This window comes from Trachypithecus francoisi, unplaced genomic scaffold (genome assembly GCF_009764315.1).
Source record: "Trachypithecus francoisi isolate TF-2019V2 unplaced genomic scaffold, Tfra_2.0 Lachesis_group20, whole genome shotgun sequence".
In the NCBI taxonomy this organism is placed as follows: domain Eukaryota; kingdom Metazoa; phylum Chordata; class Mammalia; order Primates; family Cercopithecidae; genus Trachypithecus; species Trachypithecus francoisi.
This window is the reverse complement of record NW_022681466.1, coordinates 69,299,156-69,325,579: the sequence shown is the minus strand read 5'-3', so window position 1 is coordinate 69,325,579 and position 26,424 is coordinate 69,299,156. Positions and strand designations below refer to the sequence as shown.

Sequence of the window (26,424 nt, the reverse complement as noted above, 5' to 3'; positions counted from 1 at the left end):
CATAGAACACATGCAGGCCACATATTGAGAAATGCTAAGCTCGCCCAGCCCTCCACTGACCTCCTTGCAGAGAGGTGGAGCAGAGGACCAGGGAGGAGAAGCCTGCTGGGCTGGCTGTGACGGACCCAGACGGTGGCAAGCGGGGAATTGTCAGGTTCATTTCTCCCAGCCTTTGAGGGACTGTGATAGTTGATGCATTGGTCTGACCTGACCCCTAGTGGCAGGAGAGGCCGCAGCTATCCATGACTGTCTTTGTGGTCCTGCCGTACCTGTAGGGAGGTACCTGTAGGCGGGTCCCCCTAGCGGTGCCAGTGATGGCGGGTGGAGCCCAGCAGGGCCCTCACGTAGAATCCGTGGTCTTTGGCGCCTTTGCCCCCTCCTTTTCCTCCTGGCAGGGGGTTGTGATGTCAAGATGGCCCCACTGTTTTGGGGGTCCACGAGAGAGCTCAGGCCTTGTGCTTGTCCCTGCTCCACTCCTGGGTCGGAGCCACGGTCTCTTGGAGCAGAGTTGGCATCTGCAGGCATTTGCCCTGCTAGAGGGACAGAAGACCCAGTGCTGACTCCTCACACTTACCTCACTGACTCTGGTGGCTGCAGCAGGGCTAACTGAGGAGCCAGTGTCCTCCCTGACACCAGCCTCTGAGGTTGCTTTTTTCTTTTTTTTTCATGGGAACCATGAAACTTCTTGATTTCTTACCGTTCTTTGGTTATTCACCAGTTGAATTGTATTTTCAACCTAGACCACTTTTTAATATACAGGGACCCTTTTATCTGCAGCCCAGGGTCCTGGGTTTGGATCCTGGCTCCATCTCTTACCTGCTATGTGGCCTTGGGCAATAATTTACCCTTCAAAACTTTTTCTGTTCATTGCCTGTCCTCTCTGCATCTCAGAATTGTAGAAATTCAATAGATCTTGTATGTGAAGCTCATGAGAGCAGATAGTATTACATAGCAGTTACTGTGTCCCACATGGACTCCTTTTTGGGAAAGAGACAGGGAGGAATACAATCACATGTCACTCAACGACGGGAAATACGTTCTGAGAAACGCGCCACTTGGCGTTTGGTCATTGTGTGAACAGCAGGGTGTACACAGACCTGGGTGGTCTAGCCTCCGACACACGTCGGCTGTAGAGCCTGTGGCTGCCAGCACAGACCTGGGTGGTCTAGCCTCCGACACACGTCGGCTGTAGAGCCTGTGGCTGCCAGCACAGACCTGGGTGGTCTAGCCTCCGACACACGTCGGCTGTAGAGCCTGTGGCTGCCAGCACAGACCTGGGTGGTCTAGCCTCCGACACACGTCGGCTGTAGAGCCTGTGGCTGCCAGCACAGACCTGGGGGTCTAGCCTCCGACACACGTCGGCTGTAGAGCCTGTGGCTGCCAGCACAGACCTGGGTGGTCTAGCCTCCGACACACATTGGCTATAGAGCCTGTGGCTGCCAGCACAGACCTGGGTGGTCTAGCCTCCGACACACATTGGCTATAGAGCCTGTGGCTGCCAGGCCACAAAGCTGCGCAGCAGGTTCCTGTACTGAATATTGTAGGCAGTTGTAGCACAAAGGCATTTGTGTATCTAAACATCTAAATACAGAAAAGGTACAGTAAAAGTACAGTATTAGAATCTTAATAGGACCAATGTCATCTCTGCGGTCTGTTGACTACAGCGTCATTGTGTGGTGCTTGACTGTATGTCAGAATGTAAACGATTAGTTTGAAATGTCGTTATTCATGATGGTGTTGGCAACACACAAGGGCACCGAGAGAATGTAAAGATGATGATTTATTTATTTATTTATTTTTGAGACAGAGTCTCGTTCTGTCACCCAGGCTGGAGTGCAGTGGCATGATCTCGGCTCACTGCAACCTCTGCCTCCCAGGTTCAAATGATCCTTCTGCCTCAGCCTCCCGAGTAGCTGGGATTACAGGCGCCCACCACCACGACCGGCTAATTTTTGTATTTTTTGGTAGAGATGGGGTTTCACCATGTTGGCCGGGCTGGTCTCGAACTCCTGACTTCAAGTGATCCACCTGCCTCAGCTTCCCAGAGTGCTGGGATTACAGGTGTGAGCCACTGCCCCTGGCCGAGATGCTGAGATGTATGGAGCACTAACTAGCTCAAGGAACCTGGCTGTGGCCAGGCATGGTGGCTCACACCTGTAATCAATCCCAGCACTTTGGGAGGCCAAGGCAGGAGGATTACTGGAGCCCAGGAGTTTGAGACCAGCCTGGGCAACACAGGAAGAACCTGTCTCTATCTATCTATCTATCTATCTATCTATCTATCTCTATCTATCTATCTATCTTAAAAAAGGAAGCTCGCTGCTCCTCCAGGTGGCACCTCAGTGTGCCACCATACCTGTCCTGCCCTCAGTTGTTCAAAGGGCACATAGCTTTATGATGCTTGTGTGATGGGGTGAATAGAACGTGCTGACTGTTTTAATCATGCTGCAGGAAAACCATTGCTAGGTGGCCCTGTTCTGTGGTATAGAGAGGGAGTGAGAGATGATGTCCCTCCAGGGGCATCTTTGACTCAGATAAGAGAGGCCCTATCAAATCAGGGATGTGAAGCTGGTGGGCTGCACACTTTAGTGTCAGTAGCTCCTCTGGGGGGCTGTCCGGTTTACAAATGGCCCGCCTGAGTCTGCGTCCCTTGTCAGGATAGAAAAGCAGGCAGGATGGGGTTTTTTGCTCTTCCCAAGCTTGGAGAAATCCTGACCTCGAGAGAGCCCAGGGAGACCTGTGGTTTGGGTTAGGAGCAGCCGTTCTGCTGTTTTCTTGGGACCACTTTGCTGTAGACCCAACTCTTCCTAAGATGCCTCAAGGCCGGGCGCAGTGGCTCACACCTGTAATCCCAGCACTTTGGGAAACTGAGGCAGGTGGATCATGAGGTCAGGAGTTTGAGACCAGCCTGGCCAACACAGTGAAACCCCGTCTCTACTGAAAATACAAAAATTAGCCAGGCATAGTGGCGGGCGCCTGTAATTCCAGCTACTCGGGAGGCTGAGGCAGGAGAATCGCTTGAACCCAGGAGGCGGAGGTTGCAGTGAGCCGAGATCGCGCCACTGTGCTCCAGCCTGGGTGACAAAGCTAGACTCCGTCTCAAAAAAAAAAAAAAAAGATGGCTCAAAAGGGGAAGGGAGGTTGTTTGTCCACATGAGACCATCTGTGGTTACACATGGGATGTGTGAGCCCACACATTTGTACAGGTGTGAATCCAGACGGGAAGGGAGCAGGACCCACGCCTTAATCCTTCCACGTCAGCTTTCTGAAGCTGGAGTTCTGAGAGCAGCCTCCCTCGACTAGCTCACACTATGATAAGGAAAAACCATGAGCTCGTGTCCAAGGAAGCCCGAGTGACTCGTGGCTCAGTCAGCGTCAAGATTCCTTTCGTCTTTCCCCTCTGCCCTCCCTAGCTTGTCAGCTTTGTCCTTCAGGCATGGCCCCTCGTGGCCCTAAGATCTCTGTCGTGGTTTTAGCTGCTGACGTGTTAAATCTCTTCTGGGAATCACTGAGAAAACCTTTCCCCAACGACCCCAGTGGATATTCCTCCTTTGCCACTAGATAGGCTGACCGACTGCCTTAGGCAGATCGTGACTCAGTCCTGCGTCCCATGGAGGAGGAGGACACGTTTGGCTGGAACCCGTCTCTGCCAGTGGGGAGCTCAGGAAGCAGAGGGGTTGGTACTTATATGTAAGCAACAGATAATATTCATGTCCAGGAGTCTTTGCCCTTGCGGAAGCCTAGACAACTGATTAATCCAGAAGGAGCACCCGACAGGCTCTGGGTCTTTCAGCATTGCCCAATGTGAGGAATATGTCTTGGGCCTTCCTCAGAGGCAGGGACCGTGTCCTACACGTCTTGACTTTCCTGCTGCGGGTCTCCCAGTTCCTGGCACAGTGCTGGGCACATCAGAAGCCCGCAACAGGTGCTCGTTATTAACCGTAAGAGTAGCCACACGTATTGGATCATTATGATGTGCTGGGCCCTCTCCTCAGAGTCCTGTGTGTATTCTCACAACTGCTCTGTGGTGTAGACATCAATATCTGTTTCACTGATAAATCTCAGAGAAGCTGGGTCACCTGCCCAGGGATACTCAGCTAATGGGTGCTGGAGTAGAGAGCCCAGAAGCCGGGATACAAATCCTGGCAGTGAAACCCTGAAGCCTCCGTGCTTTTGACTGCTGAGTTGCATTGCATTCCTGCCTGGCCAGATCCAGTGACTGACTGGATGATCAAAGGGTTACTGGAGAGAACCTCCTCTGCCTAGAACTCTCACATCATCTTTGAAGGCCTTTGGAGCCAGAGAGAGCGTCATCCAGGGGGCAGCCAGGATCCTCTGGGACTTCCTTTGTCAGGAAATCCTCCCTGAGGTCCAACCGAGCTCTGCTTCACCACACCACTCTGAGGGTGGTTGTCCCTTCCCGGGGCCATCCCTCCTGTGTCTCAGTGATCTTGGTTTTTAGCTGTTCTCATGCTCACATGTACTTTGACAAAGCCTCGACCACCCTGGTGGTCCTTTTCTGGCTTCTCTACTATTTGCCAGTGTGCCCCTTGTTCCTGGGTGGCCTGAGCGGCTCTGTGCCCCCTGAGACACTGCCATTCTGCCAGGCTGAGGGTACATCTCCTCTTTCAGCAGCTGCATCAGACCGTAGGCTGTAACGAAGGTGGGCCTGAAGCCCCCTGTCTGTCAGCGGCTGCGTGGGACCGTGGGCCGTAACGAAGACGGGCCTGAAGCCCCTGCAAGTGGGAGGGGCGGCTCCATGCATGGCTTGTGCACAGATGAGTGAGACCCTCACACGCTTCCACCAACAGCCAGCATATTCCAAGTTGCACAGAGCACACTTTGGAATATAATCCAGTGTCTATGACAGATGGAGGCTCAGTTTTCTGGAAAAGAGTCAACTTGTGGTCAGGCACCTGCGTGTGCTGAATCCCCACCACGATGCTGGGTGTGAAACATAGAATTACCATTTTACAGATGAGGAAGCTGTAGCTTAGAGAGGTTAGTGACGAGGTCCGTGTCGTACAGGTTTGGTAAACTCCAAGCCTCATTTTCCTTACCTGTAAGATGAAGATAACAACCTTTGTCCACTTTGCAGGGGAGCTGGGGCACCGACCCCTCAGATTCCCTCCAGCCGGGGCTGTGCCTTGCCTCCATCCATGCCCAGAGTGTGGGGCAGAATATGGAAGCATCCTCTGTAAGCTGGAGTAAATACAGTATGGGCCTCTATGACCATGTGTGTGTGTGTGCGTGTGTGTGCGCACACGTACGTGCACACACACTTGCTGAGGGCTGTGTCCACAGACCCCACGAAGAGGGCAGAGTCATCCAGAGAGCCCAGGTGCTGATTCTCAGGCCCTTGTTCTCTCCCCATAGAGGGCCATCCGCGTACGCAGCCACTCCATGGAGACCATGGTGGGCGGCCAGAAGAAGTCGCATAGTGGGGGCATCCCTGGCAGCCTCAGCGGGGGCATCTCCCACAACAGCATGGAGGTCACCAAGACCACCTTCTCGGTGAGTGCTGGCAGGCCCTGGGGCAGAAGTGGGTGCCAGGGAGGCACCCCCAGACCTATGGAGGAAGAGTGCCCCCACCCAGGCTTGGGCAGGTGACTTGATCAGGGCAAGCTGGATGATGGAGGGAAACTGAGGTTGCTTGGGGATGACCCTGACCCCTGACCTGTGAAAATGGGCTTTTGGGGCCTCCATCGTAGACAGTACCTGGGGTTGGCCCAGGTGGTGCTGGAAGCCATCCTGTCCTATTCTCTTGAGTTTCCTTGACAGCTAGACGTCCTCCCCAGGGCCAGCCCTGCAGTATCATCCTGCGGTGTGTTTCGCTGCCCAGGGGCTTGGGACCCATGACTGTGAGAGGGGTGTCCTTGCTTTGTTCTGATGAAAGGCAGCAGTAGCCACCCCGGCTTACTGTGCACCAGCACTGAGCTGAGTAACCTGTAGACACAATCTCACCTGCTTCCCATCGCAGCTGCCCGAGGTGGGTGCCGATGTGTTCTCCTGTTCCCGTTTGAGGAAAAGGAGGCCTGCTGGGGTTAAGTAACTTGCTAGAAGCCACTCAGCTAAGCTTAAGAGCTGGGATTTGAGGCCGGGCGCGGTGGCTCACGCCTGTCATCCCAGCACGTTGGGAGGCCGAGGCAGGTGGATCACAAGGTCAGGAGTTCAAGACCAGCCTGGCCAACATGGTGAAACCTCGTCTTTACTAAAAATACAAAAATTAGCAGGGTGTGGTGGCGGGCGCCTGTAATCCCAGCTACTCGGGAGGCTGAGGCAGGAGAATCACTTGAATCCGGGAGGTGGAAATTGGCAGTGAGCTGAGATCACGCCACTGTACTCCAGCCTGGGTGACAGCGAAACTCTGTCTCAACAAAACAAAACACAAAATCAACTGGCATTTGAATGCAAATCTGCTGGAACCAAAGTCTATGCTCTTCATCACCATGTGTACAGTTTCCAAGGAAAGGGTCCTGCCGGCCTGTGAGTTTGGGCCTGAATGACTCGCACCAGGGGCTGGGGAGGGGAGAGAATCACATAGTTGAGCCTTTCGTAAAGCAAAGGGGGCTGGGCACGGTGGCTCACACCTGAAATCCCAGCACTTTCGGAGGCTGAGGAGGGCGGGTCCCTTAAGTCCAGGAATTCGAGACCAGCCTGGGGAACAAAGTGAGACCCATCTCTGCAAAAAAATGCAAACATTTTCCGAGTATGGTGGTACACACCTGTAGTCCTAGCTACTTGGGAGGCTGAGGTGAGAGCCTCAGCTGTGCCTGGGGAGGTCGCGGCTCGAGTGAGCCGTCATTGGGCCACTGCACTCCAGCCTGGGTATCAGAGTGAGACCCTGTCTCAAAATCTAAGAAGTAAAGCAAAGTGGCTTTGGATTTGTATAAACTAGGATTTTCCTTTCTTTTTCTTCAAAATAGCAGAACCTACTCACCATGGTACTAATTATGAGTATTATAAATGGCCTCGCATAGTTAATTTAATTGACTAAATATTTTCCTAGCTATTATCTTGTTCCCCCTTGAAGGTGCATGGTGTGAGCAGAGCAGGGCCTTATCTCCATCCTGTGGATGAGGAGACTCAGGTCGGGTCTAACCACTCTCCTGAGGTTCCGTAACATGTGCATGGCTGGAGCTGGTCCCTGAGTTAGAGGCTTGGTGGCCTCTAAAGATTGGTTCCGGGCTCCCGTCTGCCCTCCTCAGACTCCCACCACTCATTGTCCACTGTGAGGCCGGGCAGCTGTCCAAAGCAGAAGGTGTCTCGGCTGCCCCCACATCACCTGTTGGTGCCTGTGGCCCCGGATTGGCAGCTCTCAGCCTGTCTTGTTATTGGATCCCCTGTGTGGCTCCATTTGTTTGTGAGGAATGAAGGAGAGTCAGGAGTCCTCACCCTGCCAGTGATTTGCTGGATGACCTTGATGAAATCTCACTCTCTGGTCTTCAGCTTCCTCGCCGGTAAAATGAGAAGTTGAACCAGGTCCCTCCAGGGCCTCCCTGGCTTTGTGCTTCTCAGTGTGTGTCCCCCCGGAATTGTTCCGACCTTCTCAATATGGTGGGCCTAGCCCTGTGTTCCTCCACCGGAATTGTTCCAACCTTCTCAATATGGTGGGCCTGGCCCTGTGTCCTCCAACAGTTGTGGTCTTTGGTGGATCATGACCTGGGACCACAAGGTTTGACTTAACACAGGGAAAGAGGCTGTGACTGACCTGAGTCTCTGGGTCTCAGCTCCAATTACATAGATCTCAACCTTCCTGGCTGTCTTGCTATTTTCTGGGGTCTCTTCCAGACCAGGAGCCATTTGTAGACCAGGGAGGGGGATGAGGGGATAGGAGAATGGTGTTTGGGCTGGGGGCATTCATTTTGGTGATTTCATCGGCAGCCTCCAGTGGTGGCGGCAACGGCGAAGAACCAGTCACGGAGTCCTATCAAGCGACGGTCGGGACTCTTCCCCCGCCTGCACACGGGCTCAGAAGGCCAGGGAGACAGCCGGGCACGATGGTAACTGTTGGGAAACCCCTACCCCAGGCTGACTTGCGGGATCTGTCAACCGCTTCCACTGCTACAGCTGTTCAGTGCCCTACCTTGCAGGGAGGAGCTTTGCTCAGCTTTGGGAGATGGCCCTGCCTTCAGGCACCTATGTGTCCCTTGTCACTCACTCAGCTCTTTATCCGAAGAGGCTGACTTGGCCAGTCTTTGCGTGGGACTTTCCAAAGTTACTCTTGCAGCATTTTGACCCAGGCTAGGAACATTGCTTGGATTCTTATGTCTTTGCCTCCTTTTTCAACACTCACTCAAATGGTCCGTCTTATGGGAGCCTTGCCTGATTCTGCCAGCCAGAGTTAATTGCATCTTCCTTTGGGCTTCTAAAACGTTCTGTGCTTTTTTCTTTTTAAGCAACTCATATATTACATTACATTGAACCTGTTCTTGGTAATTGTCTTTCTGATTCTTTTAAAAAAATGAACACACAGTACTTGTACATATTTTGGGGGTACATGTGATATGTTGATAAAATGCATAATGATCAAATCACGGTAATCGAAATATCCATGATCTCAACCATTTATCTTTTGAGTTGGGAACATTCAAATTATTTTCTAGCTATTTTGGACTATGTAATACATTATTATCAACTATATTCACTGTATTGTACTATTGCACACTAGATCTTATTTCTTCTATCTAACTGTGTTTTTGTACCCCTTAACCAACCTCTCTTCATCCTGCCCTCCCCTGCCCCTTCCCAACCTCTGGTGACACCTGTCAACTTCTCTCCACGAGATTCACTTTTTTAGCTCCTACATATGAGGGAGAACATGCGCTATTTGTCTTTTTTCTTTTTTTTCCTGAGACAGAGTCTCTGTTGCCCAGGCTGGAGTGCAGTGGTACCATCTCGGCTCACTGCAACCTCTGCCTCCTGGGTTCAAGCAGTTCTCCTGTCTCAGCATCCCTGAGTAGCTGGAACTACAGGTGCATGCAACCACGCCGGCTAATTTTTGTAATTTTGGTAGAGACAGGGTTTCACAATGTTGGCCAGGCTCGTCTCCAACTGCTGACCTCAAGTGATCCACCTGCCTTGGCCTCCCAAAGCGTTGGGATTACAGGCGTGAGCCACCATGCCTGGCCATGGTATTTGTCTTTTCGTGTCTGGCTTTCACTTAACATAATGACCTCCAGTTCCACCCATGTTGCTGCAAATGACAGGATTACATCTTTTCCACGGGTGAATAATATCCATTGTGTATATACAAAACATCTTCTTTATCTACTTATCTGTTGATGGACACTGAGGTTGATTCTGTACCTTGGCTATTGTGAGTAATGCTGCAATAAACATGGGAGTGCAGATATCTCTTCCATATTCTGATTTCCTTTCTTTTGGATATATTTACCCTGCAGTGGGATTGCTAGATCATATGGTAGCTCTCGTTTTAGTGTTTTCAGGAACCTCCATACTGTTGTCCATAGTGGCTATGCTAATTTACATTCCCACCAACACTGTGGGAGCATTTCCCTTTCTCTGCATCCTCACCAGCATTCGCAGTTGCCTGTCTTTTTGATAAAAGCCATTTTAACTGGGGTGAGATGATAGCTTATTGTGGTTCCTGTGGTGGGGGCAGATGTCACAGACTCTAAATTAATAAAGACAAATAATAACAGATGTCAGGATATGGAGAAATGGGAACCCTTGTTCATTGCTGGTGGGAATGTAAAATAATGCGACTGCTTTGGAAAACAGTCTGGCAGTTCCTTAGAAGGTTAAACATAGAGTTATCAAGTGACCAAGCAATTCTGCTCCTCGGTATATACCCAAGAGAGTTGAGAACGGTTGTCCGTGAAAAAAAGTTTGCATTTCCTTGATAATTAGTGATGTTGAATGTTTTTTTATATACCTGCTCGCTATTTGCATGTCTTCTTTTGAGAAATTTCTATTCATGTTTCTGGCCCTTTAAAAAGCATGTTATTTGTGTTTTTGCTATTGATTTTTTTGAGTTCCTCATATATTCAGGTTATTAATCCTTGTTGGATGGATAGTTTGCAGATATTTCCTCCCATTCTGCAGATTGACTCTTTACTTGGTTGATTGTTTCCTTTGCTGTGCAGAAGCTTTTTAACTCGATGTAATCCCATTTGTCTATTTTTGCTTTTGTTGTCTGTGCTTTTGAGGTCTCATCTAAAAAGTTTTTGCCCAGACAGATCAACGTCCTAAAGCATTTCCCCAGTGTTTTCTTCTAGGAGTTTCTTTGTTTCATGCCTTAGATTTAATCCATTTTGATTTGATTTTTATGTATGGTGAGAGAAAAGGGTCTGGTTTTATTCTTTTGCATATGGTTATCCAGTTTTACCAGCACCACTTACTGAAGAGACTGTCCTTTCCCAATATATATTCTCAGCACCTTTGTTGAAAATGAAATGATCATGTGGTTTTTGTTCTGTATGGTTAATGTGATGTATCACGTTTGTTGATTTGTGGGTGTTGAACCATCCTTGCATCCCTGGAACGAATCCCATGGTGAACTGATCATGGTGAATGATCTTTTCGATGCATTGATGAATTCTGTTTGATAATACTTTGTTGAGGATTTTTACATCTGTGTTTATCAGGAATATTGGCCTTTTTATTGGATCCTTGTCTGGTTTTGATGTCTTCTGATTCTTTAATGGGTGAGCCCATTTGTTCTTTATTTCAGCAACCAACATTTCTTGAGTGGCTGCCATGTGCTGGGCACAGTGCTGAGTGCTCAGACAAGTGCTACAAAACATATAAGCCTGACCTCCAGAAGTTCACAGTCTTGTAAGGGAAAGGGCAGCATTTGGTTGACTTCCAAATTCCCAAGTTGTCTGCCTCTGCCCTGGGTGGTGGCACCATGTTCTGAAGTAGGGCTTGCAGGACAAGACACAGGGTTATGGAGAAGGATGAAAAGCTCTGTTTGGAACCTGTGCATGGGAGATTTTGTGAACCAACAGTAGAGATGTCCAGGGAGTGGTCAGAGTTATAGGTTTTTTAAATTTTTATTTTACTTTGTTTTTTATTATTATACTTTAAGTTCTGGGATACATGTGCAGAACGTGCAGGTTTGTTACATAGGTATACATGAGCCATGGTGGTTTGCTGCACCCATCAACCAGTCATCTAGGTTTTAAGCCTTCCATGCGTTAGGTATTTGTCCTAATGCTCTCCCTCCCCTGCCCCCAACCCCCCGACAGGCCCTGGTGTGTGATGTTCCCCTCCCTGTGTCCATGTGTTCTCACTGTTCAACTCCCACTTATGAGTGAGAACATGCGGTGTTTGGTTTTCTGTTCCTGTGTTAGTTTGCTGAGGATGATGGTTTTCAGCTTCATCTGTGTCCCTGCAAAGGGCATGAACTCATTCATTTTTATGGCTACATAGTATTCCATGGTATATGAGAGGCCTTAACTAGAGAAGGAGAGTTGGGAGCCAGTAGGGTAGAGGTACTGATTAATGATGGCTTAATTAATACGACCACCAGAGAGGCTGAGTAGAGTACCACATTTAAGGGCAGAAGGGAAGGTGGTGAAGGGAGTACCACAATAAGGGAGAAGGGAAGGTGGTGAAGCTGACTGGGAAGGAAAGATGAGAGAAGAGGAGGAGGAGATGGAGTCTCTGAAGCCAGAGGAGGAGAAATTCCAGGAAGGAAGGACATCCGTGTCAGACACATAGAGAAGTCCAGCACAGTGAGCCAAACCCCTGCACAGATTGACAGGAGGTTATTAGCAACCTCATCAAAAGTACATTGAGATACTTCACACCTCTAGGATAGCTTTAATCAAAACGACAAGTAATAACAGAAGTCAGAGAGGATATGGAGAAATGGAAACCCTTGTTCATTGGTGGTAGGAATGTAAAATAGTGCAACTACTTTGGAAAACAGTCTGGCAGTTCCTTAGAAGGTTAAACATAGAGTTACCATATGACCAAGCAATTCCGCTCCTAGGTATATACCCAAGAGAGTTGAGAACAGTGGGCCATGAAAAAAAGGAGTCCACGAGTACAACTAGACACAGATACTCATGGCAGCACTACTTGTCATAGCCTAAAGTGGAAACAGCCCAAATGTCCATCATCTGAGGAATGGATAAACAAAACACCATCTATCCATAGAATGGAATATTATTGCAGTAAAAAGGAATAAAAAAAACTGATACAAGCTACAACATAGACAGACCTTGAAAATATTATGTTTTAACATTTCAATTTCAATGTTAACATTTCAATGTTAAGTTTAAGAAGCCAGACAAAAAGACCATAACATATTATATGATTCTATTTACATGAATGTCCAGAAGAGTTCAATCTACAGTGATGGCTTAGGGATTGGGTGGGAGTTTCAGGAAGAGGACTAGGGAGTGATTACAAATGGGTCCAGTGTTTCCTTTAGGGGAACAAAAGGGTTCCAAAATCAGATGGTGGTGATAGTTGCACAACTCTGAGTATACTAAAAGCCATTGCATTGTATGTATACTTTAAATAGGTGAATTCTGTGGTATGTAGATTCTGTCTCAACAACACTATTATTTAAAAAGTTCTTTGACGGTGGTTCATGCCTGTAATCTCAGCAATCTGGGAGGCTGAGGTGGGCAGATCACTTGAGGTCAGGCATTTGAGACCAGCTTGGCCAATGCAGTGGAACCCTGTCTCTATTAAAAATACAAAAATTAGCTGGGCATGGTGGTACGCACCTGTAATCCCAGCTACTTGGGAGGCTGAGGCAGGAGAATCGCTTGAACCCGGGAGGCGGAGGTTGCAGTGAGCCAAGATCACACCACTGTACCCCAGCCTGGGCGATAGGGCGAGACTTGGTCTCAAAAAAAAGTGCATTGAGGACATGGCCATCCTGTCCCCAACAGCCAGCACAGGGGCACTGTGGGCACTGCCCATGGTCTTCGTTAGGCTGCAGGAGAAGGATATTCTTGGCTGAGAGTCCCCATTGCTTCCCAGCTCCCAGGGCAGCCTCCTCATATGGGTCCAGGAACTTGTATTCTAGTCTATATGAAGGGCGGCTCCCCAGAACCTCCCAGGAGTCCATGTGTATTGGGTGGTTCCTGCGGTGGCGGTGGATGTCATAGACTCCACAATATTCCCTGCTCCATTCCCCACGGGGCCCTCTCTTGACCCTTAACTCTGCCAGGTGTGATGGCCAGCTTGAGTGAGAGAGATCTGGGCTACAGGCTGTCAAGCCAGGACTCCTGCTTGGCAGCTCTGGACTTCACCGTGAACCTAGAATAGTCCCTGTTGTAGGGACCAGGAAACCCTGTAGAGTCTGCCGTCTCGGGGGGGCTCAGGTGGGGAAGGACATCCTGGCAGTGATGCTTGGTGGGGGTGCTCTGACCCACAGCCCCCCACCGTGCTGAGAGCTGGCTGGCAGAGGGGTCTGCCTGGGGCCGGGGATGGGGTAGGAGTTGAGGGCTGTCTCCACGGCCTCACTCCTCATTTCCATTCCCTCAGTGACAGCATATCCAGCGCACCCAAGACCCCGGATGGTGGACACTCCTCTCAGGAGATAAAGTCTGAGACCTCATCCAATCCCAGCTCTCCGGAAATCTGCCCCAACAAGGAGAAGTAAGAGAGTGAGGGTGAGGGAAAGGCTGGCTTCAGCCATGTGGAGCCCTGGGAACACGCTCTCTGCCTCCTGGCCAGCTGAGAGTGACCATCTCCTCCTGCCTCTGGAACTCTCCAGAACACAAAGGCTGACGTGTGGGGGCGTGGGGAGCCGCCAGAGGACAGGCTCAGATCGATCCCGGGGAGGACCCTGGGGGTGGAGGGCTCTCGCCTGTGACCCACGCTGGCCTCGCTTCCTGTTCCCTGCAGGCCCTTCATGAAGTTGAAGGAGAACGGCCGCACCATCTCCCGCTCCTCCTCCAGCACCAGCAGCGTCAGCAGCACCGCAGGGGAGGGCGAGGCCATGGAGGAGGGCGACAGTGGGGTAGGTGTGCTCCGTCCACCCTTGGGCAGGCACTCTGGGGCGTCAGCCAGCCACCCTCCTCGCGTTAGAACAGCACTGTGGATCGAAGCCCACTTCAGTCTTTGCAGAGGAAAGGGGAAAAATGGAAACGAGAGGCGGGCTCTTCAGCCATGATCACCTCCTGGGCGCAGTGGGTGAGGGGACGTCTCTCTTGGAGTGACATAGCAGCAGCATAGGGTAGGGATCAGACCTGATGGCGCCCCTGCCTTGGGGTTACTGGCTGGGGTGGTGAGTGACCAGTGCTCCAGGGGGCTGGGTCATAGGCCCTTGTTGGAGCAGGAGAGCTTGGAACCAGGGTCGAAGTCAGCAGGAAAGAAAGAGCAGGCCCAAGTAGGGAGTGGGAGGCAGTGGCTGTCCTGGGCTTGTGGGGGCTGTCTCAGGCCTGTGTGGGCACGGCTGCCGAGGGTGGGCTGGCCTCGCTCACCCGGCCTCTCTCCTCAGAGCAGCCAGCCGTCCACAACGTCACCCTTCAAGCAGGAGGTGTTTGTCTACAGCCCGTCCCCGAGCAGCGAGAGCCCCAGCCTGGGGGCAGCGGCCACCCCGATCATCATGGGCAGGAGTCCCACAGGTCAGTGGCGTCTGGTGGGGTGTGCAACGTCGCCAGGAGGGCAGGCTGTGCCCTGTCCACTGTTGGCAGGGCCCCAGCCATGCTGCACTGGCCAGTTTCTGCTCCTCCCCCAACTGTGAGGCCCTCCGCATTGTGAGCCTGCCTCATTTGTTCATCAGTTTTTTTTTTTTTTTGAGACGGTGTCTCGCTCTGTCGCCCAGGCTGGAGCGCAGTGGTACAATCTTGGCTCACTGCAAGCTCCGCCTCCCGGGTTCACGCCATTCTCCTGCCTCAGCCTCCCAAGTAGCTGGGACTACAGGCGCCCGCCACCACGCCTGGCTAGTTTTTTTTTTCTGTATTTTTAGTAGAGACGGGGTTTTACCATGTTAACCAGGATGGTCTCGATCTCCTGACCTCGTGATTCGCCCGTCTCGGCCTCCCAAAGTGCTGGGATTACAGGCTTGAGCCACTGCGCCCGGCCTGTTCATCAGTTTTAAGAGGCCCAAATTCCTAATGTCTCCTTACACGGACAGTTGTGCAACTGAGGCAGAGAGCTGAAGGCCTTGCAGGAGATCCCACAGTGGAGGAGTCGGGATTGGCAGTGAGAAAGCTGAGCAGTTTCCGCTGGCCCGTCTCCCCACCTGCCAGCGCTCCAGGGCCCCTCTGTCCTGTCTGGGGTCTTGATCATACAAGAGGGGGAAGAGGTGCAGGGGGAGGGAACAATAGGTGGAAAGGCCCAGAGAAGAGGAGACAGCGGGTATTCCGGAACTGCACGTGGTTCCTGGCAGCTGGGTTCACAGAGCCTGGCATGAGAGAGGCTGGAGCGTTGACAGGCCGGGTCAGCCCCGGAACCCTGGTGAGGGTTTTGTTCTGCTAGCAGCCGCTGTTGGAATGTTGGAAGATTCTTAAATAGGGAAAGCACCATCTGGAGTTGAGAAAGACCATTTTGTTTGCTCCAGCTGCTGAGTGTAGAATGGATTAGCAGGGAGTAGGAACAGAGTGGGGGAGGGGAGGGGGGGGAGGGGAGCTGTGGCAGAAGCACCTGGGTCCAGGAGAGATCGAGGAGGTAAAATGTATGGGCTCAGTAGCAGGGGTTCAGAGAGAGCAGGAGTCTGGGCGTTTTGGGGTTCTGTGATCTCTGCAGTTGGGCAGAGTAGGGGAGCCAGCTCTGGGGAGAGGGTGAGGGCCGGCACCTGAGGGCCGTTCAGGTGGACCTGTGCGGTGGACACTGCTAGGCGGGTGCTGCGGGTCTCTGCCCTCGTGAGGGTAGCACGGGACTCTGAGCCTGGGTCCAAATCCTGGGTCTGCTGCGCACTAGGCGTGTCATTGGGCAAGTCACTGAGCCTTTCTGTGCCTCAGTTTCTCCAAGCAGAAAATGAAGGGAGACGAAGAGTCGTGTCTGCCTCAGAGGATCGGTTGTACGAAAATGAAAGGAGCTCATGCTTGTACGAGGCCTGGAACTGTTAACCTCGGTGTTGGTTAAAGAATGGGCATGAGACAATAGCATAGTCAGCAGTTCTGAGCTAGGGGCAGTCTTGCTCCCCCATGGACGTCTGGCAATGTCCGGCGACATTTTTGATTTTCACAATTTCAGAGGGGAGCTACTGGCACCTAGTGGGCAGAGGTCATAGACAGAGGCTGTAAGCAGTGTACAGGACAGCCTCCCAACCGCATCAGACAAAGAATTCTCTGACCCCCAGTGTCATTTGGTTGAGAAACTCTAGTCTCAATGGTAGAAACACAGGAATGGACCATCAGGGTGGCTGAAGCCAAAATGATCCTGGGGTTTGCACAGTGAAGGGATGTTGCAAAGGGAACCTGCAGTGTCAGAGATAAAGGGAAGATCGTGATTCCACAGCCAGTGACCCTTTGCCTGCGTGTTTCTCAGTGAGTGGAAGAGTTCATGTACCTTCTTTCATTTAGCCCCCGGGGGTTGGGCAGCTGCAGAGCTGGGTTCAAATCCTGGTTGTGGCATTGACAGGTCCATCTCTCTGAGCCTCAGTTTCCTCATCTGTAAAAGGGGGTAGAAATATACTTTCCCTGATTTTATTATTTTTTATTTGAGACGGAGTCTCGCTCTGTTGCCCAGGCTGGGGTGCAGTGGCCGGATCTCAGCTCACTGCAAGCTCCGCCTCCCAGGTTCAAGTGATTCACCTGCCTCAGCCTCCCGAGTAGCTGGAATTACAGACACACGCCACCACACCCAGCTAATTTTTGTATTTTTAGTAGAGAGAGTTTCACCATGTTAGCCAGGCTGGTCTTGAACTCCTGACCTCCTGATTTGCCCACCTCGGTCTCCCAAAGTGCTGGGATTACAGGCGTGAGCCACCGCGCCTGGCCTGATTTTTTTTTTTTTTAAATAAGACTTAAATACTGAAAGAATGAATGAAGGAATCTGTAACCAAGCCTGGCTGTCACTTGGTGGTAAATAAGTATCAAAGTAAGGAAGGTTTTGAGTAAAGGAATTAGAGAGTCTCTGCAGGTTACTGAAGGTTACCAAGGGCAGAAGGGACGTGGAGCAGGTCTGGTGACTCCTGGCTGGCGCTTCCCACACCACACAGTGATGCTGCCTCTTACACACCTTTTCTCCACACAGCATTTAACCCCGATGGGCTGCTTTTCACCCCCAGCCCACGAAAGATGTGCTTGGTACCCACAGGATCAGTGTGGGCTTGGGGAGATCTGGGAACCTGTTTGATGCTGTTCGGCTGAGTCTAGGGAGAGGCAGGGAGTAAGGGGAGAGGTGGCCTGACATGTAGTCTCTATAATCTCAGATATCTGATCATGGTCATTTCCTACCTGGGCTTCCTGGGGCCCACAAGAGGATTGACAGGTTACACAGAGGTGTCATATCCCTGCGTGGAACTCCTTGATTCAAAGCACCACGAACCAGCCAGCAGCTTCCAGGAAGGCTGCACTAAGCTTTCGATACCCTCGGCCAGGGGAGAACCAGAAAGTCAAGTGGCCCTCCTGCCAGCGGGGCACAGCAGGGAATGTTGACCCTGGGCTCTGCCACCACTCACACACACGGAATTTTATTACACCACGGATGTCAAACCCAGTGTACAAATAAGAGGTAGATAATATTCTTTACCGTAAATCCCATATGTCCAGCTGATTCTCGCAGAATATGCTTTTATATTATAGTATATATTATATATACTGAACATGTCCTCTAATATATACATATGTATATATTATATATAGTATATAATATATATCTACACACACATATATATATTTTTTCTTCTTCTTCTTTTTTGAGACAGAAGTCACACTCTGTCACCCAGGTTGGAGTGCAATGGCACAATCTCAGCTCACTGCAATCTCCGCCTCCCGAATTCAGGCAATTCTCCTGCCTCAGCCTTCGGAGTAGCTGAGATTACAGGCATGGGCCACCACCCCCGGCTAATTTTTGTACTTTTAGTAGAGATGGGGTTTCTCCTTGTTGGCCAGGCTGGTCTTGAACTCCTGACCTCAGGTGATCTGCCTTCCTCGGCCTCCCAAAGTGCTGGGGTTACAGGTGTGAGCTACCGTGCCTGGCCACGAGTATTTTATATTAAGAGAACTTCATTCATTCGTCAGTAACATGAGTAATTTCTTTGCTGTATCTGAGAAAAGTTTTCAAAACCCGAAAGGATACTTTCTTAGTTTTCTTGCTGCAGACGCAACATGTTTTGAAGTTTAATGTACATTACTTTTTTTCTATTAGTTCCTTAAGTCTAGACAACAAAACAATAAATCAAGCCATGATTTGTAGCACGTGCCAATTCCTGTGGTGTAAATACGCTTGTCATGGCTGATCTCAAGCTACGGATGTGAGGTCCTCAAACACGGAATTGGGAAGAAGATACACTGTAGCCATCATCTTTTTTTTTTTTTATTTTTTTTTATTTTTTATTTTTTTTTGAGACGGAGTCTCGCTCTGTCGCCCAGGCTGGAGTGCAGTGGCCGGATCTCAGCTCACTGCAAGCTCCGCCTCCCGGGTTTACGCCATTCTCTCGCCTCAGCCTCCCGAGTAGCTGGGACTACAGGCGCCCGCCATCTCGCCCGGCTAATTTTTTGTATTTTTTTAGTAGAGACGGGGTTTCACCGTGTTAGCCAGGATGGTCTCGATCTCCTGACCTCGTGATCCGCCCGTCTCGGCCTCCCAAGTGCTGGGATTACAGGCTTGAGCCACCACGCCCGGCCCTGTAGCCATCATCTTTGGGGTGTTTCTACCACGTGGATACAATAGATGTAAGAGCACAGATAATCGTAAAACAGAAAAACAGGAAGTGACAAATTTCAAGTATTCATTACCTCTGTTGAATATAATGTATTGAACTGTAAGCTTATATATAATTCAGGTTTTAAAAATGGCCTGAGTTGGCCGGGCGCGGTGGCTCAAGCCTATAATCCGAGCACTTTGGGAGGCCGAGACAGGCGGATCACGAGGTCAGGAGATCGAGACCATCCTGGCTAACACGGTGAAACCCCGACTCTACTAGAAAATACAAAAAAACTAGCCGGGCGAGGTGGCGGGCGCCTGTAGTCCCAGCTACTCGGGAGGCTGAGGCAGGAGAATGGCGTAAACCCGGGAGGCGGAGCTTGCAGTGAGCTGAGATCCGGCCACTGCACTCCAGCCTGGGCGACAGAGCGAGATTCCGTCTCAAAAAAAAAAAATGGCCTGAGTTGAAGAACCAGCTCACCACAATTCTATAATCTAGGAGTTGGCTCTCCTGGGTCGGCACAGGTCAGCTGGAGCGCCTAGTTCTGGTGGAGGACAGGAGGCCCCCTTCCCCTGGCCTCCCTGGCCAGTCCCCACAGGTAGCCCCGGTGGCCTCCACAGCTCCACCCTCCTTTCACAGCCATTCTTCTTTTTCTTAGATGCCAAAAGCAGAAACTCCCCAAGATCGAACCTGAAATTCCGCTTTGACAAGCTCAGCCACGCCAGCTCTGGTGCGGTAAGGCGGCAGTGAACACCTCCCACACCCCACACTCCACTTTCCTGCAGAGGCCAGAGGAAGAGGGCTCAGACATCCCAGAGGGGGCTCCCCCGAAGGAGGCAGGGGAAGCTCTGGGGAGGTCTGGCTCCAGCAGGTGCAGGCTGTGGCTCGGGGTTCCAGCCACTTTGGCCACACTCCTGAGTTAGAGCTACACCTCTGGATGCGGCCAGGTCCAGATGTGAGGTGGAAAGGGCTGGTTCCTGGGGCCCCAAGTGCCTTCCTGAGCTCGCCAGACTATCGAGAGCTCCAGGCCCAGATGTGAGGTGGGAAGGGCTGGTTCCTGGGGTCCCGAGTCCCTTCCTGAGCTCGCCAGACTGTTGAGAGCTACGTGCACAGAGCCGCCGTAGAAGGGGCCTGTGCTGTCTGGTTATTTTAAACTCCGGTATGGATTTTTGTTGAAACAGGGTCACTAATCTGAAAGCGGAGTCCTTCGCCTGTCCAAGGTGGGTTGAATGAATGTTTGTCCTGCTGTGGCCGTGAGGGGGACGTGTGTTTCTTTTACATCAGGGTGTAGCGGCCTCATAACCTCAGAGCGGCCGGAGAGATCCCGCCAGCTGGGGAGGTCCAAAGAGTTGCCTCGCCCCTGAAGGGCTGCGACAGGAAAGGAGGGGCAGATGGCCTGTGTGCAGATGGAAAGGAGGTTCTCAGTAACACTGGACCAGACGTACTAGATAGGCCTCCCTTCCACTGATGGAGTCTGGTTCCCGCAGGCAGAAGGGGAGTTGTCCAAGCCGGCTTCTGACCCAGGAGGGAGGAGTTCCTGAGTGCTGCCTTGCTCCCCTGCCCTCAGGCAGCTGTTCCCTCCTTGTGTCTTTGGCGGAGGCCCTGGGCTGAGGTGTGTCCTCCCTCCCTGCTGGGAGATGCCCCTGGCAGTCAGCACTGTGAGGGACCACCCCAGGAGGTCTCTGCCCCTGCCTGCTTTGAGGGGCCACGCGGTTTCAGCAGAGTGGCCATAGGTCTAGCTTGCCCCCATCAAGGCCTGGATTTCCGCTGGGGAAGGCACCAGAGACCCATCTGAGCCCCCAGCCCTCTCCCCACATGGGGCTCCACAGCTGGAGCAAAAGGGGAGGGTACAACCGAACCCACTTTATGTTCAACCTGATTTATGAAAAAGCAGAAGACAGATGGGCATGTGGACCTTCACCCCCGGCTCCCATCACGCACTCCGGACGTCACTGCCCACCAAAGCCGTGGCTACGCGCAGCTTCTCGGGCCACGCAAGGTGGAGCACCCTTACGTCGGGTGCCTCCTGCTCCTAAGTGTATCCAATGAGCTGTAGCCATGGCAGGCGCGTTCCCCACCTCTTCCTCCCGGCATCCGCATCGTCCCCTGCTTCCTGTACGGAATGTTCGCTCATCGCCTCCTTCCTCCTTGTCTCCTCAGGGAAGCCCCTCTTCTGTCCTGGAAAAGGCTCCTGTTCCAGCAGTTTGGGAGTGCCGACGATGACCCTGACAGTCCCAGCCCCGCCACTCCCCGGCCACCTGCCCACAGACGTGCTGTCGGTCCAGGTGTCCCATTCTGGCCACAGCCCTGCCTCCGCCCTCATCTACATGCCCTCCCAGCACCTCCCATCTCTGGGCGAGGCCTTCTTCCTCAGGTTCCTCCCGCTCCTGACCTCCCAGTGTGATGTCCGGGTCCTTTATCATCCTGCGCAGCCTGGAGAGGAAAAGAGAGTTGGGCAAAGGGGGATATCGGGGGAGTTCAGCAGTGACTGGGGAGCTGGTCTGCCTCAGAGACAGAGTTGGGGGAAGGAGCAGAGCCTCGGTGAGGGTCTTGGCCATGGGGCAGTGCCTTCCCGGATGTGGTAGGCTTTACTACCGGGAATACACTTGGTGGTGGAGGCGTCATGTTCCCAGGAGCCAAGATTCGTAGCATCCTTGAGGCCATCCTGATAAAATTCGGCACTATTGCCCCCCTATCTCTGGAGTTCTAAACAGTCTATCTGTTTCTGTGCTGAGCATCTTTCCCATCTGCTGACGTAGACCCAGGGCTGCTCCGCCCCTGCTGCCAGTGTACTGTGAGCGGGGCTCCAGCCAGTTCAAGCTCAGAGACAGAGCTGGATGGGCCGGGACACTTCCTGGACTGTGGCAGGAACTTTGGGTTCCACCCAGTTTCTCCTGATTGTGGCTGCTGTGGTGGGGGCAGCCCCAAGGCAGTCTCTTTCCTCTGAGGAGGTATTTTTCCCACAAAGGGGTGGGAAGCCAACAGTGAGAAGGAATTCAGGGAGAGCGAAGGAGCTGGTGCTGGGATGCTGCTGTGTTGGTTGAGGAGAACCTCAGGGCCTGAGGGCCAGTCTGGAGCCCAGGTCTCTGCTGACAGTGGAGGTTCAAGGAAGATGCAGTTACCTCCCCTCCCCATGTACGCCAGGGAAGAGGTGAGGTGGGGGATGACTTTCAGGTTCTGATCAGGCCCCTGGGTGGGGAAGGGGCACAGTTGCCCTCAGCAGCTTATGCCCCTGGAGTCTTGGGGGGCCCAGTCCAGCTACTGTGCCCTTTGGCAGCTGCATCTGGGACTCGACCCCCTCAATCCTATTCCCCTCTCCAGCTGCGGGTCTGTACGCAGCTGTCACATCTGAAGGGTTCCTGCGACCCGGGCCCCATCTGGGTGTGGTTCAGACCCTGTGACCCACCTGCCACTCCCACCCTCAGCAGAGCCCCCTTGCTGGGACAGCCAGCTCACCTCCAAGGACACCCCCTCCTGGCTTCTCCCGCTTCCGAGTCTGCAGCACCGTGGGCTTCTCTGCTGATGGGCCTGGGCTGGGGTTAAGGTGGGCATCCTCCAGGTAAAATGAGCCTGAAGAACAGCTTTCAGTGCAGACAGGGCTGCGGAGTGACACCGGCTGGGCACCTGCCCCATGACCGATGACAAGGATTTCCAGCCGAATGCTTTATTCCTGTAGGGATCTGGACCTATGCCCAAGATATAAATACTACTTTTTTTTTTTTTTTTTTTTTTTTTTTTTACTGACATTGTGAGATTTTCCCCATAGCTTCTGCCATTCAAGCAACATTGTGATCCTTCCTCCCCGCCACGTGTGTGGGAATGATTGAATCCTGTTTGCAGGCTGGACAGGAGCTCTCCCTTCACTAGTACTTTCCCCAAAGTACTAGTCTAGTAAAATTTATTCTTGTTAGAAGATCAATAAAATATCTATCTGTTTAGCTTTTATGACAAGTCACCATAGGAGCCCTTACTGCTGGAATGACGCCTGTACATTCTGGCCGTGTTTTGTTGGCTGGGCTTCTGGAGGCACTGGAAAGGTCAAACTGCCTTTCTTTCAGAACAGATGCAGGGCTCTGGCTTGCCTCTCTGGGAAGCCAGCATGACAGTTGCTTGGTGGATGGGCCATGTCACATTGCCATCTGGAGTCCTCTGGGGTTTCCAGGTTGTCACCAGGCTGTCCCATTTGGGAATCCCATACCTGCCTGTCCCCACTGCGCTGGCTGACCCTTGCCGCCTGCTGCCTCCTCGGAGGGCTTTGTCCCTGTCTCTGAGCTGGTAGGCAGGATGGCTGGGTGGCCCTCAGAGAAGCATAGACCTGAGATGGGGTCTCCACCCCTGGTTTGCTATTGGACTGCTCTGAACAGGATCCCAAATGCCTCTTCCCTCCGGCCACGCCCCACTCTCTCTAGAAGCTCCATCCTGTGGCTTCCATAGTGTGCACTTCCAGCCCACCCAGGGTGCCAGTGCTGAGAGGGAGGAGGAGAGCAAGGATGGCCCAGCCTCCCCTCGCTCCTCCAGACCATGCAGCAGGCAGCTCACGTTCCTGGAGGGCTGCTCCCCCCCACGCTGTCCCTACATCTGCTATGATCTAAAATATCTTTCCTTTTATGCTGCGCCCAGTCTTGGGGCTCAAAGATTTGCTCAAGCCTCATTGGCCCTTGTGACTAGGCTCATCTAGATGGTGCTCCTGCTGGTGTTTGAGGCGTTTCCACTGTGATCTCCACGAGGGGGTGTTTTCCGGGACACATCTCTGGCTCTGGGAACTGCCTGACTCACTGAAGAAACTACTTTTCAGGCACTGTGGGGCCACCCATATACCTCCAGCTCAGTTGATGCTTAAAAACAGGTGCAGAAAAGCTCGCGATAGGTCTTAACGAGAGTGTCTGTCTATGCCAATTAATGTAAAAATGCCGTTTCTTGAAAAAGATTCAGTGGTTCAGCTTTGTCGGCATCATCTCAACACCCAAGCCTGCTGGTTCCTTTTAGCATCTCATCCAACCATGTCATCGTCCAGATGAGAAATCTTAGCCCAGGTGAGGGGAATAACGTGCTTGAGGTCACACAGCTGGCTGGTGGCAAAGCTGGGATTAGAACCCTCCACCCAGAATCCCTTCCTCTGCACCACCTACGTGGTTGGTTGAAAAGTGACTGTGTTTCCTGGGGTCCTGGGTTTTGAGGAAACCAGTTAGCTGCTGCCTTGGCGCTGGCTTGGAGGTGAGCAGTCAGGGATGCTGGTGAAGCCGCAGTTTCTGCTCTTTTTCATCAGAAGGGAGAGTCTCTTGGATTTTTCAGCGAAGACCCCTGGGCTTTGGATGCAGCTTGAATCAAGAAAACGAGGAGGGAAAGGGATTCGGTGAACTGTTCCTCAGTGGGATCGGTTCCTCAGCTCCAGCGTGTCATGGGGGTGGAGGCCAGGGAAAAAGATGCTGTTCACCAACCCTTATGCTGTTTCCAGCATAAGGAAAAAAGCTTCCTTTTTCCTAAATTAAGAGGCAAAGTGGTCAGAGAAAAACTCTTCATTTCTCCCTGATTCTGAAACGACGGTAGTTAATAGAAACCCAGGCTCCCGTGACAAGGCAGGACAAGAGCCTCTTTTACTTTTCTCCCCTGACCCTTTAAGGTGCCACCTCAAACACTACCTTTCGTATTGCTTTCAAAGTCAGTAGAGACGGATCTGTTTTGAGCAGTCGGGGGTTCGAGTCGATCTCATGGCTACAGGCGGCCAGCAGGGACCAGGCCAGTCAGCCATGCTCAGGACCCCTCGGCTCCTCCCCCGGCCTCTAGCTACCCCTTATCGAGGCAAGGGGAGGCCAGTAAAGTTGGCCAAGGCTGATCCTGCAGCCTGGTGGGGCTGGCTGGGGTATTCTTTCACCAAGCTCTGTTTTACCGCCAGCCCCTTGTCCACCCCGATCCCACGTCTCCCTCCCTTCAGCTGGACCATGTGCCCCTTTGGGAGGGGGAAGACAAGCCCCACTAGGGCCAAGGGCAGCAGGGCCCTGCCGAGTGAGAGGCTGTGTGGCAGCGGCTCTGTCCTGTGCCTTACCAGCCCTGGGGAGGGGGGCATTTGGCTGGAAGACTGGAATTTAATTGCCATCGTCTTGATTTTGTGACATTTCTGCTTGGCAACGTGAAACCCCCCTTCCTGCCCCTTAGCATGCGTGCAGCTCTCTCTTGTCTCGGGTGTTACCCTTGGGCACTCCAGCTCGGGGACTGCTGGCGTGTGAGTGTGCAGACTCCCCTGTGTGGTCGAACCTAAGAACTGTGGCTTGGAAGTGATGCTCCACGTGACGACGACTTTCCTTTCTTTCCTCTTAGTGAGGAGGTGATTCGTAGACCCCAACTGCCTATGTAATGTAAATAATGTACATTTAATTTATTGCTATGGTAGCACATTGTATTTGTTAATGTACAAAACAAATTCTAAAAGGTTGACAAATGTATATTTTGTTGCTTAAATGTGTCTTTGCAGAAATTGACAATAAATAACATATTTTGTGTCCATCAGTGTTCAGACTTCTTTTGCATGGGACGCTGGGCCTGGGGGTCACTTTTCAGTTCCCTGGAAGTTGCATATTCTCTGGCCAATAGATATGTTACTTTAGCCTGAAACGTATTTTTAAACATTTACATTAACTGTTGATGTTTAAAACACTGACGACAATTAGAAAAGTGGCCGGGCATGGTAGCTCCTACCTATAACCCTAACATTTTGGGAGGCTGAGGCGGGAGGATCTCTTGAGCCTAAGGATTTGAGACTAGCCTGGGCAACACAGTGAGGGCCAATGTGTACCAAAAAAAAAAAAAAACAACCAAAAACCAACAAAACCCCAAAAAAACGCTAAAAAATTAGCTGGGCAGGTGGCGCGTACCTGTGGTCCCAGGTATTCAGGAGGCTGAGACGGGAGGATCACTTGAGCCTGCGAAGTCAAGGCTGCAGTGATCTGTGAATGTGCCAGTGCACACCAGCCTGGGCAACAGAGTAAGGCTGTATTTCAAAACAACAGCAACAACAAAAAGGCTGGGTGCAGTGGCTCATGCCTGTCATCTCAGCACTTTGGAGGCTGAGGTGGGCAGATCACCTGAGCTCAGGAGTTCGAGACCAGCTTGGGCAACACGGTGAAACCCCGTCTCTACTAAAATGCAAAAAATGAGTGGGTGTGGTGGCACATGCCTGTAATCCCAGCTACTTGGGAGGCTGGGGCACGAGAATTGCTTGTACCCAGGAGGCAGAGGTTGCAGTGAGCCCAGATAGGGCCACCGCACTCCAGCCTGGGTGACGGAGTGACACTCCGTCAAAAAAAAAAAAAAAGTTCAGGAAGGCCACCGGGGAGTCCTCTAGCCAAAGCCGTCACCTGAGGAGCCCCGCATATCACAAGAAAGAGTCTTAAATTACCCTCCCTGTTAGACTTGGTCATCGAGTGGGAGCAGCTTGTAGGAAGGCTGGCTTGGCTGTAGTTCTAGTCCAACTCAAAGCTTGAGTACTGGTGGGTTGGTGGCATATGTCCCAGTCTAAGGCTGAGCACCTGAGGACAAGGGGCACTGACCCCAAGGGCGGGAGATGGTAGATTTCCACACGGCTCGAGCAGAGAGAGCTAATTTGCCTTTCCTCCACTTTTTTTGGGTCAGGCCCTCATCAGACTGGATGATGCCCAACCACAGTGGTGAGGGTGGGTCTT

At 51.9% G+C, this 26,424-nt stretch overlaps 1 protein-coding gene across 4 annotated transcripts in view; it reads left to right on the top strand.

Annotated features, from left to right (window-relative positions):
- RAP1GAP2 (RAP1 GTPase activating protein 2) overlaps positions 1 to 25,249 on the top strand; it is a 195,590-nt gene extending 170,341 nt beyond the window's left edge. For 2 of the 4 annotated variants that reach the window (XR_004430897.1, XR_004430895.1), the window contains 7 exons: positions 5,377 to 5,514; positions 7,885 to 8,003; positions 13,474 to 13,587; positions 13,837 to 13,951; positions 14,432 to 14,558; positions 19,407 to 19,968; positions 20,909 to 25,249. Coding sequence is in view for 1 of the 4 variants with exons in the window: in XM_033185102.1 (XP_033040993.1) it covers positions 5,377 to 5,514; positions 7,885 to 8,003; positions 13,474 to 13,587; positions 13,837 to 13,951; positions 14,432 to 14,558; positions 19,407 to 19,483; positions 19,930 to 19,938 (699 nt within the window). In the remaining 3 variants the exon portion in view is untranslated. The remainder of the gene's footprint in view (positions 1 to 5,376; positions 5,515 to 7,884; positions 8,004 to 13,473; positions 13,588 to 13,836; positions 13,952 to 14,431; positions 14,559 to 19,406; positions 19,969 to 20,908) is intronic. The other 2 variants (XR_004430896.1, XM_033185102.1) reach the window with 2 other exon arrangements.
- Positions 25,250 to 26,424: the final 1,175 nt, after the last annotated feature.